This window comes from Poecilia formosa, unplaced genomic scaffold, assembly GCF_000485575.1.
Source record: "Poecilia formosa unplaced genomic scaffold, Poecilia_formosa-5.1.2 Scaffold7, whole genome shotgun sequence".
NCBI lineage: Eukaryota > Metazoa > Chordata > Actinopteri > Cyprinodontiformes > Poeciliidae > Poecilia > Poecilia formosa.
Window position 1 is genome coordinate 1,229,111 of NW_006799946.1, and position 24,388 is coordinate 1,253,498.

At 38.1% G+C, this 24,388-nt stretch overlaps 1 protein-coding gene across 6 annotated transcripts in view; it reads right to left on the reverse strand.

The window, feature by feature from the left end:
- Nucleotides 1–15,802, reverse strand: part of LOC103151000 (SRC kinase signaling inhibitor 1-like) — a 107,341-nt gene extending 91,539 nt beyond the window's left edge. For 4 of the 6 annotated variants that reach the window (XM_016681046.1, XM_016681036.1, XM_016681025.1 and 1 more), the window contains exon 1: nucleotides 15,628–15,802. In XM_016681046.1, the coding sequence (XP_016536532.1) occupies nucleotides 15,628–15,709 (82 nt within the window). In that variant the 5' untranslated portion in view covers nucleotides 15,710–15,802. Of the gene's footprint in view, nucleotides 1–15,450 lie in introns of all 6 variants that reach the window. The other 2 variants (XM_016681048.1, XM_016681052.1) reach the window with 2 other exon arrangements.
- Nucleotides 15,803–24,388: the final 8,586 nt, after the last annotated feature.

The following is a 24,388-nucleotide window of genomic DNA, read 5'->3' on the forward strand; positions in this document are numbered from 1 at the left end:
TCGCTTGATATGCATTCCTGTCCATCCACTTATCACTTTCTGCTCATCAGAAATCAGGTTGCATGTATTGGTAACAAGTCCCAGAGCAAAACCCAGATATCTCTCCCTGAAGTGAAACACTACTTCTGAGGGATCCCAAGCAGTTCCAAGAACAAAAGCGAAATATATATGTACATATTCTAGCAAGTGTCATTTGTGCCCCAGAGCTCACCTCCCATTAAAATAGCCTTAAAAAATGCAACCTGATGAGAACCTTAACTTCTTTATCCATTATGTCAACTTTTACAGCCCAGCCTTAAACATGCCAATTCAGCCATTCAACTCGTCTTCAGCTGCATTTTCATTAAGCATAAAATTGCACAAATTGAAAGTGCAAAAATAAATTAACTTGATAGAAAAACCAATTTTTAAAAAACTCACGTTTCTCAATAAAAACTTTATTTTAACCGTATCAAAGAGATGTATTTCACAAAACTCCAAGGGCAACACTTATTGCATCATACGATCCACACACCATTTATGAGAATCATCTGGCTGATCAACAGCCAGATGATACTACTTGCATTATTTTTTCCTAAAACTCCCATTGGTTTCAAAGCTAATTTTCATTAATAGGAATAATCATTTAACTGCCATTTTTGACAAATTTAGGTTGACGTAAGACCTATAGGTGTAACAAAAAAAAAAAAGCAACAAGAAGTAATTTGTCAGGGTGTAAATACTTGTTTGAATGTTCACCTTAAAAAAATAAAATACAGAACCTCTGTCATACTTTCTATATTCTGGTATTTTGTCATCAGTAAATACACCTTCATGCCAGAAATCAGTCGATCCTCTTTGCTACTCGTCCTCAAGGTGTATTTTACTCTCACAACCAGAGCAAACAGCAGCACACAGAACAACTGCTGTTTGGTTACATTCTCTCTCCATCCATACGTCTCTCACTTTATATCATGCGTCTGTGCATGTTAAGACCAATTTCCTCTTTCTCTGCTCCCACTCAAACACTCCAGAGTCCCATTTTAGCTCGAGTGTTTCCCCCACCCTCCCACTCCTCTGTGTATCCATGATGCTACGATGCACCAACGACAACACACACTCTTCTCCGTGTGATGGCTGTAGGCTGGAAACTCAAGCTTGCTGGATTATGAGTGTGTCAAATTGGCAGAATGTATTAGCATCACACTGATCACAGTCACATTTCCCCTCACTGGTCAATTATAAAGATAGATAGCAGAAAATATATATGTATAAACAGCCTGAAACGGCGCCTGGACCCATTTTCTGCTTAGTGGACAGAGCAGAAAAAAATAAAAACAGGGCTGGTGGGAGGGTAGAAGGAAATAAGAACAAGTGATGTTGTGATAGGAAGAAAACGGTACTTTCAACGCAGCTACAATCAGATTGTGTAGACAGAGATGGAAGGAAGAGGAAGAAAAGAAGCCCATATTGTTGCAGAAAGCCTCTGATAGGCTGAGGGCGGGTAGGGTGGGGGCCCGAGTGGCAGAAATTTGGAGGATAGGCAAGACATGTCACCCTTATGAAATCCTTGTTTAAAGGCTGCAGAGAAAAGTGGGAGCTGCACAAAGAAATGACATCCAACACCATATGAAGGCACAGTATGCGTGTGGTTTGTAGTCTGACAAATCCAACTGCGAGACTGTTTGCAGATTTCATGGCAGTGGATTATAGGCATGTTTTCCTAACGCTCTGTTTGCAGACATTTCTTCTTCCCCGTTTTTCAGCGTCGTGACAACATTCTGATCCAATAGGATTCATTTCAAAGCATCGAACGGTGTTATACAACTAATTTATCAGCTGCCTCATAACATGAGGCCACTATAGAAATTAACCACTGCAGGTATCAATATATTTGAGTCAAGTGTCTCCCTATGATGGGAATTTATTAATAGAAATGAACATACAAGAAGACAGACTGGTCTGGATGAAGCATATCGACTGAAATTAGAAAGGCATCCTTTGTTGCTCCCCGGAAGTTTCCAAAATTCTCCCACGTGTGGAATCAAGCTGGATTTGTCCAAAACATGGTGCATCATAGTTCATATGCATCAGTGCACACCAAATGCAACTGAGTTCTATTTACTGTATCTGTCATTTTATGTGCTCCTGTCTTTTATAGTGCATGTCTGTTAGGATCGAGGGTGTGGAATTCAGTGTTTCAAATCCTTTACTTTAGCAGTGATGTTGCAGTCTACTTCATTCCTGTAGTTAAGGATCAACTTATCTCCTGAAAAAGAAATGATCAGATGATTCACTCAATTAGTCAGAAAGTAGGTTAAGTTTTCCTTCGATCCTTTCCTTTTGTGCTATAACCTTATTCTGATGTAAGGAACCCTTGGTGTCACTAAAAGCCTGCAGCTATAAGCTATTTTACTGCACTCCACAGTCACTTTAAAGCCTTGGCGAGGGACTCTAAAAATGCTTTTCAGGTGAATTGGTAGAGTTCTGTTGCCACTAAGATCCAGTATGTACAGCAGTGAGGTAATGGACCATGGATGCATTTAGCCATTACACACACTAACACACCAGCCTGCACTTCTTTACAGGATTTTTGTGTAAAAGGCCAAAACAAGCTACAACCAGACTGACACACTAGAGATGCAAAAATGAAAATCAATAAAAGATGGCAACATAATTCATTTCTATAATAAATTACATTCAGGGCTTCATCTTGTATCTTGCCGTTCCATAATCAAATGGGAAGAATGTTCACATCATGACTCTCCAGTGTGTTTAAGGCTGAATAACATTTCCGAGGATTATCCATGCCACTGCGCCACTCCTGTGCCTCCCTCCTGTCGTATAGCACTTATTTCAGCAGTGCTTAAAATATTCAAAAGAGAAATAAGAAAATCTTTAAAAATATATGTGTATACATCTACAACCAGGTTCCTACTGAATTCTTGTAGGTACAGGAGCACAAGTCTTAATATTCCTATCTTTACAAAAGCAAACAGGGGTATTAATTACAAGATTTCTCATCACCAAATGTAAAAAAATAAAAAAAACCCTAGCCCTGAATCCAATTGAAAATGCTGACTTGACGAGTTGCAGGACGTATTAAAGCTGGAAAGTTCTTACATGATTTATCTAGGGTCTTATATTTTTGACATAAAAACCTGGCTTCTTGACAAGAGTGTATAGATAGGTTATATCTACTTATATCCAAGCATAAGGCTTGAGTTGACTGTACTACATTTTATTTAAGAGGGAATCAGACTTCAGGGAATCAGAATATTGGACTATATGACTGAATTATTATTGGTTTAGTATTTTTTTTAGTTAAGTTGAACATAATCAGATCTGAAATAAGCCCGTCTTTTGTGTATAGCGAACTGGACATAAAACATGTTAACATTGTAAACATTTTAAACTGAACTGGATTCATACTGCATTTGGACCGCGGTAGGACATTCTGCCTCTCTTTGCTAAAACTGATAACACAGCTAAAAATATCACAAACTGCTTTGAGCACAAAAAAAAAGAGCACAATCTCCTTCAGCATTTTCTATTTGTAAGCAACTGCAAGGAAAGTCGACGTCCAGTTTACTTAAGGAATCTGCTGATCAGTAAAACTAATCACTTAATACGTTACAGGAAGTCAGCTGAGCAACTTCCTGCTTGTGCTACACAGATGGACAAAAAAAAAGTTCAGAGTAAGAAGATAAAGATTAACTTGTTAGTAAAAAAACAACAAAATCAAACCTTGAGGCATGTAGCTGAAATAAAACCAGCATGAAATTCCCTAATTTGCAGATGCAACTGTAGAAAATAACTTCAATTGAAGAAGATATTCTTGTTATCTTCTACAAGAAGAAGATCTTGTAGAAGTTATCTTCAATTGAAGTTATTGAAGATAACTTCAATAATTAAATATGAACCACAAGCATTACTGTTTAGGATAATGTTACTTACCACAAAGTACAACAGATCCTCACCTTTTTAATGCAACTTTTGCTAGAATTACCAAAAGGAATGGTATCCAACTTCATAAAAAAATCCCAGACAGTGAATTAAACTTCTGAACTGGACAACAACAACAGAACAATAAAATGCACAATTACTTTCTTCTACTTCTTAAACTGCTGTAAACCCAGAGACAAATCGGTCAGGGGGGAAAAACTGCTGACTTCTGACATTTACACTCCACCAGTATAAACTAACAGAGCAGTTATTTTTATTTAAGAAAGAATATTTATCTAGCTGGGAACAAGCCTAGCTTTTCTCCCCCAAGAGTTAATTGTAGTTAGTTTTGAAGTAACAAATGTTTTGTAAAGTGAATTTGTTCTCGATCACATCAAGACAAAGTTAATTTAGCGCAACCTGAAAATAAGAAATTGTCTATTATGTTCATGTCAGTAAACTTATCATTTCCATTGATGGGGATGGATGGGAATCACGATGATGTAAATTAAAACAAATAAAAGTAGGGAAACATCAGAATCATGTAGTTTCAGATTATTTTTATAGGGCTGAAATTTGTTCTGTAATGTAGAATATTAAATGGTTAAACTGAGATAATTGATCCTAGACTCAGAAATTTGAGAAATAGAGATCCTGCAGGTCGTTTTGTTTCTTTTATGCAATTCAACAGTCCGCATAGATGGAAATTACCCTTGAATCTGCTTTCAGAAAATAAAGCAGAGCAGAATCATCATTTTTATTTTCCGTTTGTGTAAGCAACTAAAGGAGTAGGAGACTACATCCACTTTAAAAAAGGAACATGCTAACCATTCTAATCCCTTTATAAGTTATAACGGTCATGCTCCTTAGCAGAGTTGAAGGACTTTCTGCTTATGCATATAAGGGGCAAAAAAAGTTAAAGATTTACATTAAAAAAAGAAAAATGTCAAGCCAAGTGCTGAAAAAGTCAAAGCGAAGATCATTATTCATGACATGCAGCTGAGGCTGTAACACTCATCTTACTTCACTTTGGCATAAAATAAGTCATCTCATAAATAAAACATTTACAGCAAGAATTAGTGTTTACAACCTTTCATCATTCACCAAAAAAGAAACTGCGTTTAAAAACCACTCACACTTGACATTAAAAACTGAAGAAAAAAAAACTGAAGGTAACTGATCAACTTCGATTTTAAGGTAACTGATCAACTTTGTTCTTTACCTGAAAGAGTAACGTTTAACAGCATGAAAAAGGTTTGAAAACCGAAAGAATGAAAGTCGTCAGCAGACACCTAAAACAGCACCAGTGGTCTGCAACATCACATTCTACATTTTTTCCTTATTTTAGCATACTTCATGTTTCTTAAAGTACAATTTGCTACAGCCAAACTGTAGGTTTAATTTTAAAAACTAATGCATTTCATTTCGTGACATTATGACAAAGGAAATGAATAACTGAACTCAATCTGGAACTGTGAAACCTGGCTTCGTGTTCCTTTGAGGGAAATTATAAATCACGGATCATCTTTACTGATTTACTCCATGCGGATAGAAAAGTGAATGTTTTTAACTCTGTTCACTATAGTGAACTTAGCTATAGGCTTTGGGAAACAAGACAGAACATAAAAATGTGAACAAAGAAGCAGAAAGCATGAATGATCCACTTTTGTCGTTTTACTTTTGAACCTTTGGAAAAAGATCTTTCTGAAGAACTACAGCTAATTACATCTTAATCCATAAGCAATATCTAAGTTGAAGAGAGATGTTAGTGAAACTTAGTACTTACAGTTGAAACCAGAAGTTTACATTCACCAATTTTTATTTTTTTTTTTCTAAATCTAAAGTTGTTTTAAGTGACTCAGATTTATCAAAGTTACAGTACAGACCAAAAGTTTGGACACCTTTTCATTCAAAGAGTTTTCTTCATTTTCATGACTATGAAAATTGTAGATTCACACTGAAGGCATCAAAACTCAACACATGTGGAATTATATATTTAACCAAAATGTGTGAAACTGAAAATACGCCTTATATTCTAGGTTCTTCAAAGTAGCCACCTTTTGCTTTGATTACTGCTTCGCACACTCTTGGCGTTCTCTTGATGAGTTTCAAGAGGTCGTCACCTGAAATGGTCTTCCAACAGTCTTGAAGGAGTTCCCAGAGATGCTTAACACTTGTTGGCCCTTTTGCCTTCACTCTGTGGTCCAGCTCACCCCAAACCATCTCAATTGGGTTCAGGTCCGGTGACTGTGGAGGCCAGGTCATCTGGCGCAGCACCCCATCTCTCTCCTTCTTGGTCGAATAGCCCTTACACAGCCCGGAGGTGTGTTTGGGGTCATTGTCCTGTTGAAAAATAAATGATGGTCCAACTAAACGCAAACCAGATGGAATAGCATGCAGCTGCAAAATGCTGTGGTAGCCATGCTGGTTCAGTATGCCTTCAAATTTGAATAAATCCCCAACAGTGTCACCAGCAAAGCCCCCCCACACCATCACACCTCATCCTCCATGCTTCACGGTGGGAACCAGGCATCTAGAGTCCATCCGTTCACCTTTACTGCATCGCACAAAGACACGGTGGTTGGAACCAAAGATCACAAATTTGGACTCAGACCAAAGCACAGATTTCCACTGGTCTGATGTCCATTCCTTGTGTTCTTTAGCCCAAACAATTCTCTTCTGCTCGTTTCCTGTCCTTAGCAGAGGTTTCCTAGCAGCTATTCTACCATGAAGGCCTGATTCACACAGTTTCCTCTCAACAGTTGTTGCAGAGGTGTGTCTGCTGCTAGAACTCTGTGTGGCATTGACCTGGTCTCTGATCTGAGCTGCTGATAACCTACGATTTCTGAGGCTGGTGACTCGGCTGAACTTATCCTCCGCAGCAGAGGTGACTCTTGGTCTTCCTTTCCTGGGGCGGTCCTCATGTGAGCCAGTTTCTTTGACTGCACTTGGGATCACTNACACCATCACACCTCCTCCTCCATGCTTCACGTTGGGAACCAGGCATGTAGAGTCCATCCGTTCACCTTTACTGCATCGCACAAAGACATGGTGGTTGGAACCAAAGATCACAAATTTGGACTCGGACCAAAGTACAGATTTCCACTGGTCTGATGTCCATTCCTTGTGCTCTTTAACCCAAACAAGTCTCTTCTGCTCGTTTCCTGTCCTTAGAGGTTTCCTAGCAGCTATTCTACCATGAAGGCCTGATTCACACAGTTTCCTTTTAACAGTTGTTGCAGAGATGTGTCTGCTGCTAGAACACTGTGTGGCATTGACCTGGTCTCTAATCCGAGCTGCTGTTAACCTGCGATTTCTGAGGCTGGTGACTCGGATGAACTTATCCTCCGCAGCAGAGGTGACTCTTGGTCTTCCTTTCCTGGGGCGGTCCTCATGTGAGCCAGTTTCTTTGACTGCACTTGGGATCACTTTCAGAGTTTTCCCAATTTTTCGGACTGACTGACCTTCATTTCTTAAAGTAATGATGACTAGTCGTTTTTCTTTACTTAACTGCCTTTGTCTCGCCATAATACAAATTCTAACACTATTCAGTAGGACTATCAGCTGTGTGTCCACATGACTTCTGCACAACACAACTGATGGTCCCAATCCCATTTATAAGGCAAGAAATCCCACTTATTAACCTGACAGGGCACACCAAGTGAAAACCATTTCAGGTGACGACCTCTTGAAACTCATCAAGAGAATGCAGAGAGTGTGCAAAGCGGTAATCACAGCAAAATGTTGCTACTTTGAAGAAACTAGAATATAAGCCATATTTTCAGTTGTTTTACACTTTTTTGTTTAGTACATTTTTCCACATTCATAGTTTTGATGCCTTCAGTGTGAATCTACAATGTCAACAGTCATGAAAATAAAGGAAACTCATTGAATGAATAGGTGTGTCCAAACCTTTGGTCTGTACTGTATTTTATATTTGCTAAATATCATGAGACAATTTGTTAGAAATGTATTAATATCAAATTCAGAAGTTTACTTGTCCTGAATAAATGTGTCCACACCTTGTCAATTTCCCCAGAGTTTTAAATAGGGTTGTCAAAAAATATCTTGACGTAATTCACACTAGGAAAAAAAAAGGGACTTATTCAAAGATACTCGCTGTCAAAGTCAATATAAACTGACCCATTCACATTGTTGTACTTCCTCCAACAGCAGCGCTGCAACAGGCCTAAGTAAAACCTAGCCCCTCCCCTGTAATACAGTCATTACTCATTTCCATAATTTCCACATCACTTCCTCTTTTCAGATACTCTGCTACTCCAAAGAACTGACCCTTCATCTGAGCCCTGTCATTTGTTCCTTCTATCTAATCACCAGAGGAGCAACTTGTTGCATGCCGTTTACTGTCAATTGTAGTGGAGCAGTTAGTTTTCTTTTTAAGGATCACAGTGAAAGCTTATGCCATGTGATCTGGCATAGATATAAGCCCTTACAGCATGTGTGCTGCACACATCCACCTATAGTATATACCTGTCCCTTAGTGAAAAGAAGATCTGGTTAAGAAAAAAAAATTGAAACAGGAGATCCCAAACTATCAAGACAGAACTTTACAGATCCAATACTGCTGGTCATCAAGGACTCAACCACAGCACAGTGCTGGAAAAACAGGTGATGCAATGCAGCAGGAAACGTTCAAGTGTTGCTTGCTTCATATGGTGTGGTGTTTATTTCATTTTTGAAGATGTCAGTATGGGTTGAAGATTATTGCCTATAATTTAATGTCAAATTTCTGAATAGATTTTCATCGTTTCAAGACTGCAAATTACTGCAATTATACATCTTAGCTATACTCTGCGAAATAAAGTCTGTATTTCAGTTCAAATTCAACATTTCTTTGAAAGCATTTGGGGAAGAGCATCAAATAAACAAAAATGTTCAGCTGTGATTAACATGTCTTAGATGGCAGCAACCTATTTAATCTGAACCAAGGTAGCGAGCAGCTTCTTCTTTAATTTATGTGAGGCTTTTGAGCAATGATCAAACATTAAATGTCGACGCCAGGATTCATTTGGCTCAAACTGTCAAAGATTGCTTCAGGAAGAATCACACATCTGCCCTGACCTTAAAACCTCTGAGAATTTTTGGGTCGGTCGTGAAGATTTTAATCACAGAAGCCTGATTTTCAAAAGATTAATGGAAAATCTTGTCAAAAAGATTCGTGGAACTCAAGATGCAAATAAATGTAGAGATGAGGGATTTCCTGATCCAATCCCCGACATTGGATTGAGGTCAAGATCAAGGCATTTTTAACTGATGCATATCAAAGTTTCTGATTAAAACTGAACTTCTGATTGGTGCTTCCGTCTATAACTTTGTCAGCCACAATTTGCTGCCAGGTTTTAAAAATGAAGCTCTGTGTCCACAGTCTGAAAAGACTATATTTTAGATCATTTTATTAATCTAATGAGTTTATATTTTCCTTAAAGTGGTTTTCCTCCATAATGACATCTGCACTGAAAGTTGGTTATAGTGATGTTTGTGATGTTTATTTTATCAGAAATTGCTTTCGGATGGGATTATAAAACTAACATGTAAACTAAAACTTGATTAAAAACAGAAGATATTTCCACATACAACTTTTTACTTTAAAACTATGTTTTTGGGATAAAGATAAATAGAATGATTTAGCCATTAATTGGAGCCCATGTTTTCAACAAACCCAAAAGCAATAAGATCACAATAATCTTTAGTTAAGATTAAGTTAAGTTACACTGTCATCCCAACATTCATCACCATTTTTGCATATCCCAAGTCTTCCTAATCTTTTGCACAAACAAATGTAGTTTACAAAGGCAGCAAGTAATTAACTAAAACCACAATGTGTTTCAGTCCAACAGACCAGATGACAAAGCATAAAGAGAAAATCTGCAATTAAGAAGACAATCTGGGTGTAAAGAATGGTACAGGAGGATTTATTTACTCAGATCACCTTCCAGTATGTAGTCTCCGTTACCATTACAGTTTCCAGGGGAACAAAAGCGATTTTTTTATCACATGATCTGATTTCTTGGGGTAGACCTGAAGCTTTCTTTCACATACAAGAAAGAGCCACCAATAACAAAATCCAAAACTGCTTCATAATACCGTTCCATCCCATAAATACGTGTTTGAATATCAATGTAAACAGAAGAGGTCAACAAGTATAATCACTTTTGCGAGGCACTGTAGCAGTAGAAAGACTCTGTCACACTTCCAGTCTATTTGAGGGTAACTGGTTTAAAAACAGCAGCCCTAATCCTTGAATTACAATGCTGGTGATTTAGCAAACAGGATTTGGCTTTCAGGAAGAGAGTTTGTGGTTTCCACAAATGTAAAATACACACTGAAGGTGTTTATTTACACAAAGTCTTTACCTTCAGAAGTATGTCAGGGCAGAATATTTTCTGCTTCCTGAGCCCTGGTGACAGTAATGCCATCTGAAGGTTGCCCTCTATTGGAGTAAAAAAATATCTTAAAATGTAAAAATAAAATAATAGAACCAAAAGAAAAACAGCTATCATCCACTCTAAATAAAATGTGAAGTTAAACATCTCAGAACAGTGAAAGTACCTTGATATGTGGCAACAGCAGAAAGACCTTGAAGTAACCTCGCACACTGCAAAATGCTCATTCCTAAGACAATTCCTAACACCTCCCTTCACAGACTGAAGGCTGCAACAAAGCCTATGAAAGGTTTTGCCTTCTGTGGTGGAGAAAAACATGTTTTTAAATGTCCCAGAAACTTCTTTCACAGGACTACAAAAGAATGATGAAAATGACGGCGAATTGCCGAGCGCCTGTACAAAAAGAAACCTCCTGCTCCCAGACTTACCCACAGCCAACTGAAATGTGGAAATCTGAAAGCTGCAGCCTGAAATGTTGATTGGCTCGGGGAGACAACGTGCTGGGAATCTTCAAAACAATACTCACAACAGGGAACTTCAGATCTGCTTCAAAGAAACCTTTTAAGTGCGACTCAGACAAAGAAAAGAAACAGATTTTTCTCAACACAAAGTCAACAGGATTTCCAGGCTGCAGCAAAAATCTCATTACAGCATGATTGGGACCAAGATTTTAATTTTGAAAAGGCTAAGCGAAATAACATGGTTGACACAGTCATCTTTTTTTTCATGGTGAACCAAAATGGTTTAATTCTCTTCTTCATCCATCCCATATCTACTAGTCTTGGGTTGTGACTTTTTTCTTCAAATAATTAGATCATAATTCCCATCCATTTCTAGACAACAATTGGTTCTGTAATCCTATCAAATTGCCAACACCACTGGATAATTTTGCATCAGATCTTCTATAAACACATTATACTTTGGTGTAGTGTTGTGAAGAGGTGAAATGCTGTATGGATAATTTTCTTTTCCAAGTCAGATATGCTCATTTCACGCAGCACAATTGTAGTGCTATTCTGTGCAATTGCCCAGTAGCATGAACACCCACCACTGAGCAGAAGAGACCAGCAATAAAGAAATATGCATTGTGAATGGCTCTGTCTGGTTATTAACATTACCTACACAATTAAACATGGTTAAGTCAAACGGATTGGAGCTTATGCACATTAACATAAGCAGGTGAAATGCCACGTCAAGCCTGCATCTTAATGGTAAACGAGGGAAAACAAACATAACCTGGCTAACCCTGTAGTGCATTCAGGAGTCTTTTTTTTTTTAAAGAGGTCCTACAGTCAGCTGCTCACACATGGCAGTGGAACAGCAGCACTTCATACTTAACCCTTACAGAGCATCTAAAGATATTTTATTCACCTGGACTGGAGTACTGCTACACTTTAGAGCACTTTGAAATACATTGTTACAAAAAAGCAGACAGTCAACCAGTGCAACTACTAAACTCTACTGATGCGTGCACCATACACAGACACAAAACAACATACAGTCCTCATACAAAGCAATTTGGAAGCAAGTTGTTGTGACTTCTGATTTAAAAGAAAAAGAAAAAAAAAACTTAAGACAATGTGCCAGAAACAAATGCAAATTTTTATTTACCCAGTAGTATTAGAAAAACATTGGTCAGTTACCACAATTATCTCGGTATTCAACAATTATCTTAGTATTATGCGAGACTTTTGATGCCCACAGATGATGGCCAACAGAATGACAAATCAATGCTTTCACCTTTCAACTCTCTGTTAACCATAAACCCTCAATACAGCATCCACACCATAGGATTCTCTCATTGTTCTCCTTAGTTCAATTCCCTTCAATAAAACACTCCAAGATACTTGAATGCCTCAATTTAAAGCCACAGTTCAGTTAACTAGATGCTACCAATTTTTATTTTTCATATAGGGCTGTGAAGAAGCGTTTCCCCCCCTTCTTAATTTCTTATACATTTTTTTTTCTTTTTCAGAGAAAAAAAATATAGGAAGTGTGCAAACACTTTCATACCACTTTACATTCATCAAAGCAGTTTTTAAAACTACTGAAGCCATTAAATTACAAGAAAATCCTTTCAGAAATCCTGCTGACACTATTGTAAAGGAGTTCAAGGCTGAATGACTCTCTCCCTAAATAGCTATTGGAAAAAAAAAATAAAGCAGAGTTCAAAAACAGCTAAGTCCAATAAGCACTTAATATGTGCTAAATTATGCAGTTGTATCTTTATCATTATTATTAATTTTCTGTACTTCATTTATGATTTCTATTATCTACTCATTCAGCACAATAAACCACATTAATGACAATAAGTAACATTTCAGACAAAAAAAATAAATAAACATTTGAATACATCTGACCTGGTTTGCACCAGTCCAGCATGATTAGTCAAGCATAATTACCGTGCATGTTTTTATTCATGCATATAAAAAAAGTTTCCTTTTATACAAATAACCATCGTTAATGCAGGAGCTTTCAATGAGTGTCAGAATCCTGCCAAAAGGCACACATTAGCAGAATACTGGTCAGTAACATTCAATAGTGTCCATTAAAGGATAAAACAGGATCAACTACTACATAAGCTGAATCATTACAGAAAGAGTTTGTTTTCTTCTCACCACTGCATATATTTCCTCATACAAGATGAAAAGCATTAAGAAAGTACAAAAGATTTATGAGATTGGAAGACGCTGCATTTGTTGTAGGGAAGCCGCTTTTCTCTAAGTTTTTGCTTCCACAATTTAGTAGACTAATATCTTCTGAATCCAAAAACAAAATGTCTCTCCTTGGCACCACAGGCTTAGAATAAGCATGCCTAAGATAAAAGGAAAAGATGCAACATCCAGAACTCAGACATTAAATAAAAAATAATAAAAAAAAAAGATATTCCAGAATCACTCCTCCCCAGCCAGTGGCGACTGCATCAATCAGTCCCATAAACTCGGCATCATTTACTCAGCAGCTTCCTCGGTCTGCCATTCATCTTTCTGTCTATATCCTTCCAGATGTTTGATCAGGCTGACATGGGAAAACCACTGCTCCTCGGCTCTCTTGACAGATCCTCTAACAAGTCTCTCTTCTTTTGCTTCTGCTCCTCAGTCACTGGAGATTTGTGAAAGCTTTGTTAACCACCACCTCCTGCTCGTCCGCCCCTCACACACACCCTCCAGGGAAGGTAAGGAGGGTGCCGGCGTGTCAAGGAGCTGACATGACTCATGCACTCATGAGGCAGAAAGAGATAAGTTTGAAATGTTCAAGAGAAGTGGCTGTTTAAACCACAAGCTTCATATTTAATCCTCAGCGATTTCTGAGCGAGAGAATGCAAAATGTGACGGCTCTGATATCGACAATGCTGAATTTTACAACAAATGCATTTTTAAACACCATATCCACCAATACTTCTGAGAGATAAGACCCTTCATCTTCTGACAGATTTGTGCAGCGAGCAGGGAAGGGGTGGAGGGTATCATGTAAATCAGCGCTGATTAAAGAGTGTTTGGCCTCCATTTTAGCCTCAGCCAGCCCTAAAATCAGCGGCAGCACCAGCTCGACTGCTCATGCATTATAATTAAATTTAAATCACAAAGATAAGGATCTTTTTTCTGGGAGATTAAACCACACGGCTGATAATACCTCACCCTACAGGGAAGGTTTCTTCTCCTTCCATCTGAAGATGGTTTTCAATTACACCCAATGTACAAGTGAGCGCCACGTTTATTGGCACCCCTGGAAAAGGTTTATATTAATATTGCAAAAAAAATAAATTTACAGTATAAGCAACGCAAGAATAATGATTTATAGTGACAATTTTTAACTGATGTTTGCAAACTCTAAAAAACTGATTAAGCCTTTTGTTGCCTGTGACTTTGAACATTTTTTCACTGTTAGTTCCATGGGCTTGTTAATGAATATCTATATACTTGAATATGACAAAAGAATTATTTGAGATATTCAGCAATAAAAAAAAAATTAAAAAAATCACAATATTTACGTGAACACTAACATGCAGTCACAGTGATGCAATACATCACTGGAAAAAGGCTGCAAGGAATTTTGAATTTTAGTCACTTCCATGCATAAATATTGATGAATATTTGCTCACATTTTATCCATTAAAAGTAATCTGAAGTGAAATGTGTGGCTATTAAACAAACAGCTGAAGCTTGAAACTGGGTCATCGAAGGGGAAAAAATCATCACAAACACACCAGCACATTCACATCAGAACAGTTCAAAAAGAAAAGGACCAAGGTGATACTTCTCCCATTCTGTGGTGGGGCATTAAGAGAGACGTGAATAAACAAAATCTGAAGACCTTAACATGAAGCATTAGTTTATTGCTGTAGCTGTGCAGTAAAATCTGAGAAAAGACCAAACAGCAGTCCAAGCATGCATGCATGTGAATTTTGCACATAAAATACAAGAATACACTAAATCTAATAAAACCATTTTGAGGAAATATATTTTCTTTCCGCGTTTGCATTTTTTCCGACTGCCTACAAAAGTGTGCCTCTGCATTTCTAAACCGCAGCAGTAATACTCAGCCATCTCTAGCTGCAGCATTTTCCATCTCTTCCTGTCTAACCAACAGCAGCCTTTAGAAAAATCCATCAATAGCTCCCTTTCACACTAGCCCAGATGTCGACTCAGAGAGCCAGAACATCAACAGTCTCCCATCCACACAGGCAGTAAACAGGCTCTCCAGACACAACCCACACCACCACTCACACCCCCGTCCTCAGATACTCTGTCCTGATGATATCCGCTCTGAAACACGTTTTATAGACACTTTGCCAGCATTTCAGGTAGACTGCAGTACTTTAAAACTGATTAGAGTGGAGTATAACTCAGCTTCATCCTCATCCAAAGCAGTGGAGGAAGAAAAAGAACTTGCTATAAGATTCTGCCCTAATTTTTAAATTCATGCACTGCAGAGTGCCCTGCTGCAGATGACTCTACTACAAAGATATACTTTCACTCAGCAAAGTCACATTGAATTAACCCTCAGAATACATGCAAAGGTGTCTGGCAAGCATAGACAACGGCATGCTAAATAGGAGGAACAGTGGTTAACAGAGGTAGTTTCCCAGCACGTCAAAGAAAGGCACTCAAGTTAGAAATACCTGCAACTACAGAATGGACGGAGAGAGAGGGGACATGCCTGGGAAGGAGGAATTGCCCATTCTCCGCCTTGATAAAACAGTTTACTGTCCTTTACTGCACCGTCAGTTTATCTTCTTTTTTTCCTTACAACACCTAATATCCTGTCCATGCACTCCTCTACTCTTGTTCCTTCTTACTCTGTTTCTTCTCTTGGTCCAGGCTTATCCCTTTCCTCTGAGAGCATCCATATCCCAGCTTCTGGCGCAGCTTTGTCAGCATGTGTGAAGCGCTCGGTAGGACGGAGATGCTCCGTCTGTGATGGGGATGAGAGCACGCTGGAGTGCAGAGGCGCTTTTAACCATGTCTTACCATGGCCACTGAATAAACTCATCTTTTATGAATGCACAGCCCTCCCCGTTCCGATTCTCTTAAAGGGCCTGCGTCTCCTCCCTGCTGCCTTTGATCTCGTCATTACACAGATTGGATTTAACTCTTGTTCTCACAGGTTTTGTTAGGAAAACACACTGCAGCATGTATTCGGGGCATCGTTATTTGGACTTGTTGCCTTTTTTGCGATTTATTTAATTATAAAAGGGAGTCTACACACAGAGAAAAAAAAAGAGCTGCAGATGTTTCTCACATGCAAATGCGAATCTAATGATGGTAATAAATGACTAATTCCATGGTACCTTTAATGGTGCTGACTGTGCACGTGTGATGAAACACTGCAGACTAAGCTAATCTCCAATAGGGTGCGCGTCTGCCTGCTTCAAAAAGAAACTGTTGAAAGTAATTTCTGCCCTAGCGCCGACTGTAATTTAATCCAGAGTTGAAGGCCATGAATTAATGACACACAGAGGGCTCGTCACGGTGACTGTTCAGGGTCAGAGGAGCTGTATGTCGTCCACACCATGACACCTGGTAATGAGATCTACAGGGGGAGATGCAAGGAATCATTCAGTCACAGTTTATTTTAGAAAAGAATTCTGACCCATCTACAAGATTCTTGTTAAAATAAATAAATTAAAAAAAAAATACAAGGCTCCTACAAAATAAAATCCAGAGAACTTAAAAAGGTAAAATGGACAGATAGAAAAAAAGATTTGTATCTGCTGGAAAGATGGGCAGACATAAAGAGGAACAAAGCAACAGATGAACAGAGGATTAGTCATAATCAACAAAATAAATGATTAAAAAGTGAATTTATTTCAGTAAAAATGTGGGTTTAGAGAAAAGTATGTCAAATATCTGCTTATAGATCATTTTTAAAAGGTACTTTCAATCAAACAAGCCTCACTGAAACACCTAATTTTTTTATATGACTTGATAGAAAGATGAACTAAAGAATGAATGGAAAAGGTATTAATGGATGAATGGAAGATAAACTGAACAAATGGATAGATGGACAAAAGAAGGGATAACAATAGAGGAATTAACAGATCAAAGTCAATGGATGGATGAACAGATGAACAACAAATTAATAGGAATTAAATGCATTTTTTGGCATACACTAGTTTTAGAAAAAGCTTCTCCCAACCTGAAGAAGGCTTAAATCAAATTCCAAAAATTTCCAGACTACATAGAAATCCCCATTAAAGAAACATTTTCAAATAAAAAGCCATGAATATTTAATTACTTCCCGTTATTTTGCTCTCTAAACTCTACAAACACAGATGCCAACGTCCAAACAAAACAAGGACAAGAAAGAAAGAAAATGGTTGGAAAACAAAACCAGGGGAAAAAAAACAAACAAGATATGAGCACAATGCTACACTTTGACAGACAAGTGAAGTGGACAGAACGATGCCTGGTGACCTGAACTGACTTACTGGTAAATAAAATAATGCAATAAATTAAAGATGGCACTGACTGGGACTTGAGAGGGTGGATATTTCTGTTGTGAAAAAATATCCTCTGTAAAGTCTGCCTTTAATCTGCCAACTGTCTCCACATTGCAGACTAAAAGGACTAGAAGAAAAGAATACATTAGTAAAACATTTAGCTAGCCTTATTTTTTCTGCCCTAAAATCACATTAAAAAGTTCAGTCTGAGGCACTATTCTGTTCATCCTTCTATAGGTGCTGAGATAATTAGCACTTCAACTCCCAACTCTGCAAGACAGAAATTGCACCCTAAAGAGGGAGAAGTAAGAAAAACATAATTGGAGGATCCAAATAGGGAAAACAACACGCGTTTAGAACGTCTGTCTGTTTACCTTTCTAACAACAATTTTTGTTTGTGTCCTTCAATAAAACTTCAGAATACTTACAGTTAAGTGTGAAAAAAGAAGGGGGGGGGGAAGTCTCAGTGAATGAGGCAAAGCAGATAAACAGAAGAAATGCAAAGAGGGAATAAACAAAGAGCGGAAACAGAAAAGACGGCCAGATGATGAGATAATTACACATTCATGGACACAGTGTTGACTGCTGTCAGGAGGAGCAGCTGCTCTCTTGCTCCATCTGGCCAGAGGAGGTGAATAATGAATCAGGATGATGCTTATGTGCACTTACTCTAACCTCGCATAACTCACATGCACAACACCAGCAACAGTCTGCAGCAGATGAAGAGACAGGTGCAGAGAACTTCAAAAGAACTATGTCCTTGTAAACTGCTGCATGTCACCTGAGAGGACATTGGCAGTGGACAGCAGCTGGGCTAATGAAGACAACTGAAGGCTTCTGTGCAGCAACAACGAGGTGCCAACCAAAATAACATCCAAATCCAGTTAGCTTGCGTGTTAAGAAAAAAAAAAAGGTCTGAATGAAAGATATAATTAAATGAATGAGGTCACCTATTTGCTGCAATGTAGTCGCAGATATTGATACGGTAAATAAACCGAACATAGACTGTTGGAAAAAAGTAAAGTTTTTCTCTCCTTTTCATTTTTCGTAATCGGCTTGATTTTTTTCAGAGATTTAATGAAATGTAGATTTTTTTTTAAACAACATTTTCTCAAGATTCACTCTTAATTCTCATATCAAATTTTAAAACTAAGCAACTCTGTTTCCTTGATGAGGCAAAGTTCCAAATTTATCAGGCAATTATATAACAGAAACATTGAATAAATTATCTACAATTGTATCTTGTAGCTACTTATATAAAACCGGTTTAATTGCTGATGAAAAGCAACTTTCTGGAAGTAAGAGTCACATCACCAGTGTGAAGCTGGATGGTTTTATTCAAATGCCTGCTGCTATAAATGGCAGTGGCATTTGTTATGGCTTTAGTCTGTAAATGTAGCAATATGAAAATTTAGTACAATGATTAATATGAAAATTTAGTACAATGATTAATGACTGTGATAATGATTAAAGTTTAACATTATCACAGTTTTGAACAAAATGCTAAGCTTACTGCACTCCAGAGTGCAGTCAGTAGCATCAATTAGTTTTCATTCACCTTAAAAGTCACCATTATTGTTACCATTATTTTTATTTTTTATAACTAGCTTTAATAACATTATTCACTGCAACTACAGAGTCAGCACATACAGAAGCTCTTCTACAACGTCTGTTTTATGCATTTTGGTCAAGAAAGTGACCCTGTGTCTTAGTGAAATTATTTCCATAAATAACACCAACTTTGAACTTATAAAAACATGACAGACCAAAACAATATGTTCCAGGCTAATTACAGTACAGTAGGCACATTACATGTAATGCACCCAGCATTAAGATCATTTCTAATGTTTCTTTTTTTTTTTTTTTCAAACAGTACTTAAAAGATCTTTGTCATCCGACATTTATTAAATGGCGTCTCCACCCTGAAGACACAATGCACCCAGTGTTTAAGGGAGGAAAATGTGCGTTTGGTTCACTTAACCGTATTGTAGATATAAGTTTAAATAAATCTGCAGGAAGTGTCACTCTGCAGAAATGTTGCTGTTCGTAACTACACAACATGAAGCTACAAAGCTAAAAATCTGGCAAATTGGAGCCAAGTTAAACAGATAAATCAGATCATGGTGAAGATCCCTGTAGCTGCAAGACAACTAGTGCTGACTAATGACCATTTGTATCATTTTTGTTCCTCTTGAAGACAAAAATTAAATATGTTAATAATGAAAATGCCTTTCTTGTGGCTTTGTGAAGTCCAAAATAACACGGGGCTTTGTGCTCTTTGATGGTTAAAAAACACCCACATCACCAACCGCCTACTGCTTGTGGTGAGGCATTTGGGATGCTCCTTTTGAGGGCCAAAAAAAAAGAATCGGGAGGTATTTATATGGTAATAAATTGAAATTTCAACGAGGCTTGTTTTTCAAAACTGTGATAATAACCATCAGAAACTTAATCGTGGTAACCATTACAATCTGTACTTGTACACTAGGCTGGGAAACGAGCCTTATTGATAGTATTTTGTCTTCAAACACTATTTTTTCCTTTGCTTTTCAAGCAGTCTACTTTTTTAAACCTGACAGAGAGCATTATGTAGGTCAACACTTTAGTCACATCCTAAGTATTCTGCATGTGTGCCGGCTCAAAGCACACCTAACTGCATTCATTCAGTTCAAGCGCATGCCGAGCCAGAGGACCCATACGGACTATTTTGTCGTCGAGATACATCTACACTACAGATGGTGTAGATGTAAGATAGATAGTTTACACATTCACACACTAAAAGTATTGAGAGGCTACAGGTTTAATGCGCCAGAAGACACTTCAACATGTAACAAAGGAAAGATAAAGCCATCCAAAGCAAACGCCTATGAAAAAGACAAAAAAAAACAAAAAAAAACAGATTTGTATTTATGCAGTCAATCATAATGCGGGCCTGATCTCACAAGGTTTATTTTAAACAGGTCCATGGTCTTGTAGACGCCTGGGTTTCTATGAAATACACTGGATCAGCATCACATCCCAAATCTTCTGAAAATGCCCAACAACTGAGATGTTTTTGGAAGCATAATAAACCTGCTACATATGAGTAAATGTTTTTAGTGCTGCTGTGGTCATTTTTACAACATGCCTCTGTTTTTATCGCTGATTTTTCCCCACACACAAAATAAAACAGCAACACTGCCATTTTGAAATTCAAAAAAAACGGCTGACTTTGCCTTTAAATGAGTCTGCAAGCGTTTACGTTCCAATTCATTTTCCAAACAACATTAGCAGCCGTAAATGTTTGACAACAAAGAACTGCCACAGACTATCATGGAAATAAATCTGTGCACCTGGTCGAACGTTTGGTGTCAGGGATCTGCACTTACCGAGTCAGCCAGGGCAAAAGACGAGTGAGCACCTGGAATAATCCTCTTTTCAATAATTATTTCTAATATGAGAGCTCAAATCCTCCTGTTAAAACAGATAATTCAACCTTGGAACAATAATATGCTCCAGCAGCAACAGCTCGTATGAAGGCAATTTAATTGGAATATTCTGCATGGATAACTGGATTAGCAAGTCAAAAGTCCTCATTCAAAATGGGTGATTTCATCTATAATTAAAAGACAAACCCAATATTTAATATTCAGGACACTTAATACAAACTGTGACAGATATGAAAATGCAGATGTCTGTTGCAGCAAGCATGTAAATGCAGCAAAAACTTGTTTTTGTTGTCGGAAAACAGATAAATTCTGATTCTTCCACAGACCTTTAGTAGGGCCGATGTCAGGAGACTAGCTTGGGCAATACATGACCTTAAAGTGTTCTTTGGGTCATGTTCAGCATTTCTTAAGGAGAGCTGAGTTTAGGGCACATAGGATTGTAGTTTCACCTGATCACAAACATTTAATGAATAATTTAGATTTCCAAGTAATTTTTACAGCAGTATTTCAACCCATCAACAAAGTCAATGTATAAAGGGGCTGATTTCCTGAATGTTTTGGATCTTGCCCCGGTTCAACACGCCAAATTCAAATCATTGTTCGTTACCAGACCTCTGTAATTCAGTCATTTGAATACGAATGCTAGAAGAGAGACATCTCAAGCACGAAGAACACCGTCTCTTACTAAACAGAGTTGGACTGACTTACAGAGTCACATTATGGCTCCGTTACCGCTGTGAGCACAAACCCACGAATGGTCTGAAGGCTCCTCCAGCAGCAGACAGCTCCATCACATAAGAAACGGAAAAAACTGCAAAGACACACACACACACACACAAAAAAAAGAGTTATTCTGGTAAATACAAAACATATACAAAAAGAAACCTATAAAGACTTCAACCTCTTATCTCCATCAATGACAAAATCTTCTGGCATGTGTTATGGTACCATTTTGCTCTTCAGAAGTGCAACACCATCCGTTTAACTTAAATTGCTGAACTATTAAATAAATGTTTGAACATCTTTATACAAAGGTGTAGTTTTTGCTGACCAAATAAAAACGAGCCCAGCAGCAGTGACAAAGAAAAGCAGCAGAGCCCCAAAGAAGCACTGTTCAACTTAGAGCTCGTTGACCAGCGAGCAGCATGGATCCTTGCGTGTATGTCCAGTTTATGACTTCCAGTCCATTGCTGAGGTCAGGGGAGCTCTCAGCAGTTTCCCAGTAAATAACCGGTGCTCTTCCCTTTGCACGGCTGGTTTAAAGTTAATGTGTCTATACTTTTTTTTATAAAAGAGACACTTCTGAAGCTCCACTTCACCTTAACTTTTTTTAAAGCGTCTTTTCACGCTCTAAGAAAACCACAGAGCCTGAAGGAGGAATAAAGAGATAAATGACCTCAAAGGAAGAAAATGTATTCAAAAGCAGGAGACTGAAGTGTTGAGGTACGACTACTCAGATATTTTAAGCACAGCATAAAAAAATGGTAGTTTCACACCTTTCTTCATAAACAGGTTAAAAGGTTAACAGGAAAAAGTTTCTAGTAATAGATGTACACACTTAGATTTGAAGTAATGAAGCTAAAATTAATGTTAAAATAGATTCAATGTAGAAAGCGGGCGAACTTACCATTGACCTTTGGATCGATTTTTAATGCTCCATCTTTTCCCTTGCTCTGCTCGTCCTCCACTAAACGACAGGATAACGCCACATGTTGTATAATAAATATTTTCTGCAACTCAGAAAATAATTTCAGGAGTCACCTTTGACAAACATACCGCTAGAATCAAGAGTTATTTAAAAAAAAAAAAAAAATCAACACACCTGTAGTTAATGGCGCTGCTAAAATGTGGATGCTTACTTTGAGTTACTGGGTGATCCTGCGCTGGGCGGGTAACATATGGTTCACTCTTGTCAGTTGGAATTTTTCAGGAGAAACCAGAGATGACTAAACAAAAATGAAGAAAATTAACCTAATTTGTTTTGTTTTGTTGTTATTCGTATTCTGTATAACCCAAACACAAAATATCTGCATGGTAGCAACGAAAAAAAAAGTCCCCATTTCTTATATTTCAAGACAAACACCTAATTCTGCCACCATTACTTATTGCGTCTCTAGGAGGCGCTGCTTCTTCTCGCATACAACCACCTGTGTAGTACAGGTGGTTTGCTTGATTGACAAGCAGAAGACCTCTGGAAAAGCTCCAAAAGTTGGCACCAAGGAAGGAAGCATCCTCATTCAGTCACTGAATAACTCAACTCCTGCTTTTAATGTGAACGTACAGGCTCTATATCTTGTACTAGATTGGACTACTTGTATAATTGCTCATAAGGTCCCAATCCGAGAATTCACTTCTGGTTGGAGCTGATCTCCTGTTTTCAGGATGAAAAAAACAATGTTTTAGAAGAACTTCTCAATGCTAAACTCAAACAACACACACACTCATACCTAGGGAGAATTTGGAGAGGCAAATTAAACTGACAGTCATGTTGTTGGACTGTGGGAGGAAGCCAGGGTACCCAGAGAGAACCCATACATGCACAGGGAGAACACGCAAACTCCATGCAGAAAGACCGCAGGCTGGGGATCAAACCCAGAGCCTTCTTGCTGCAAGGCAACAACTCTACCTACTTCACCACTGTGCAGCCCATCCTGCATGTTCTAGATCCTGAATTAGCTCCTGAGTATGTCTGCCTGCCTCTTGGATATGTGAAGGCGTCTGAACCAAACAGACGGAATGACAGACTTTGAATGTATATAATTAAAATGCTAAAGTCAAAATCGATTTTTGCATCAACCTCCCCATATTTTTACATCGGTATGTTTTTCATAATGCGTTTGACTAAACGTTTTAACCTGGACCTGAAGTTATGTCATTTAGAAACACACTCCAAACCCCATTCTTTAAAGTCTACTATGGGGATTTCTTACAACAATTCTGTCAGTAGTTGACTCTTGAAATATAATCAAAACTGGACTTCACCTTCTGAGAAGACACTCGAGGATTATAAAATTACGCATTTATCTCCTTTTGTTGAATTTATATCCATTTCAGCAGATGAAGGTCATATTCAAAGAGCTCTTTTGCACAAATTAAATCAGTCATTATGCGTCACTAATTGTGTAGCAGCGCACTGACAGAGCTTCCTTTGAAGCCTTTCTGACCTGTCTCCCCTCTGTCTCGTTTACCCTCTAATTTACCTGCCCATCGAGGCCGATGGAGGAAAATTTGTTGCCATAGCGACGAATTCACAGAGGGCTAGAGGGAAGGGTCGCTCAGAGCACGCTGGTATTTAACCACGCGCGCATGGACAGATATAGCAGGTCAGAGAAGAAGAAAAAAATAAATAAATCAGCATCCAACAGAGGATGTTTGATCTGAGCACAAGAACCCAGAGGCCAGCCTTTCATGGCGCTCCAGCAACGGCGTCAGACTGGTTTCCTTTTAAAGGCAGGCCAGTTTGGAGCAATAAAAGCTTTCATTACATTCTCATTTATACCACAACGATTGATTTATAGCTCAAATTGCCAGTGGATATTGCGGCGTGGTCTTAATCAAGTGTAAAGGGACCCCTAAAATTTTAATTGCATAAGGCGTATTTCTCTGACAGGCGTCCCACACCACCATTGCGTTTTATGCAATAAAGACACAGGAGCAAACTGCACAGAAAATACCAATACAAGCTTTTT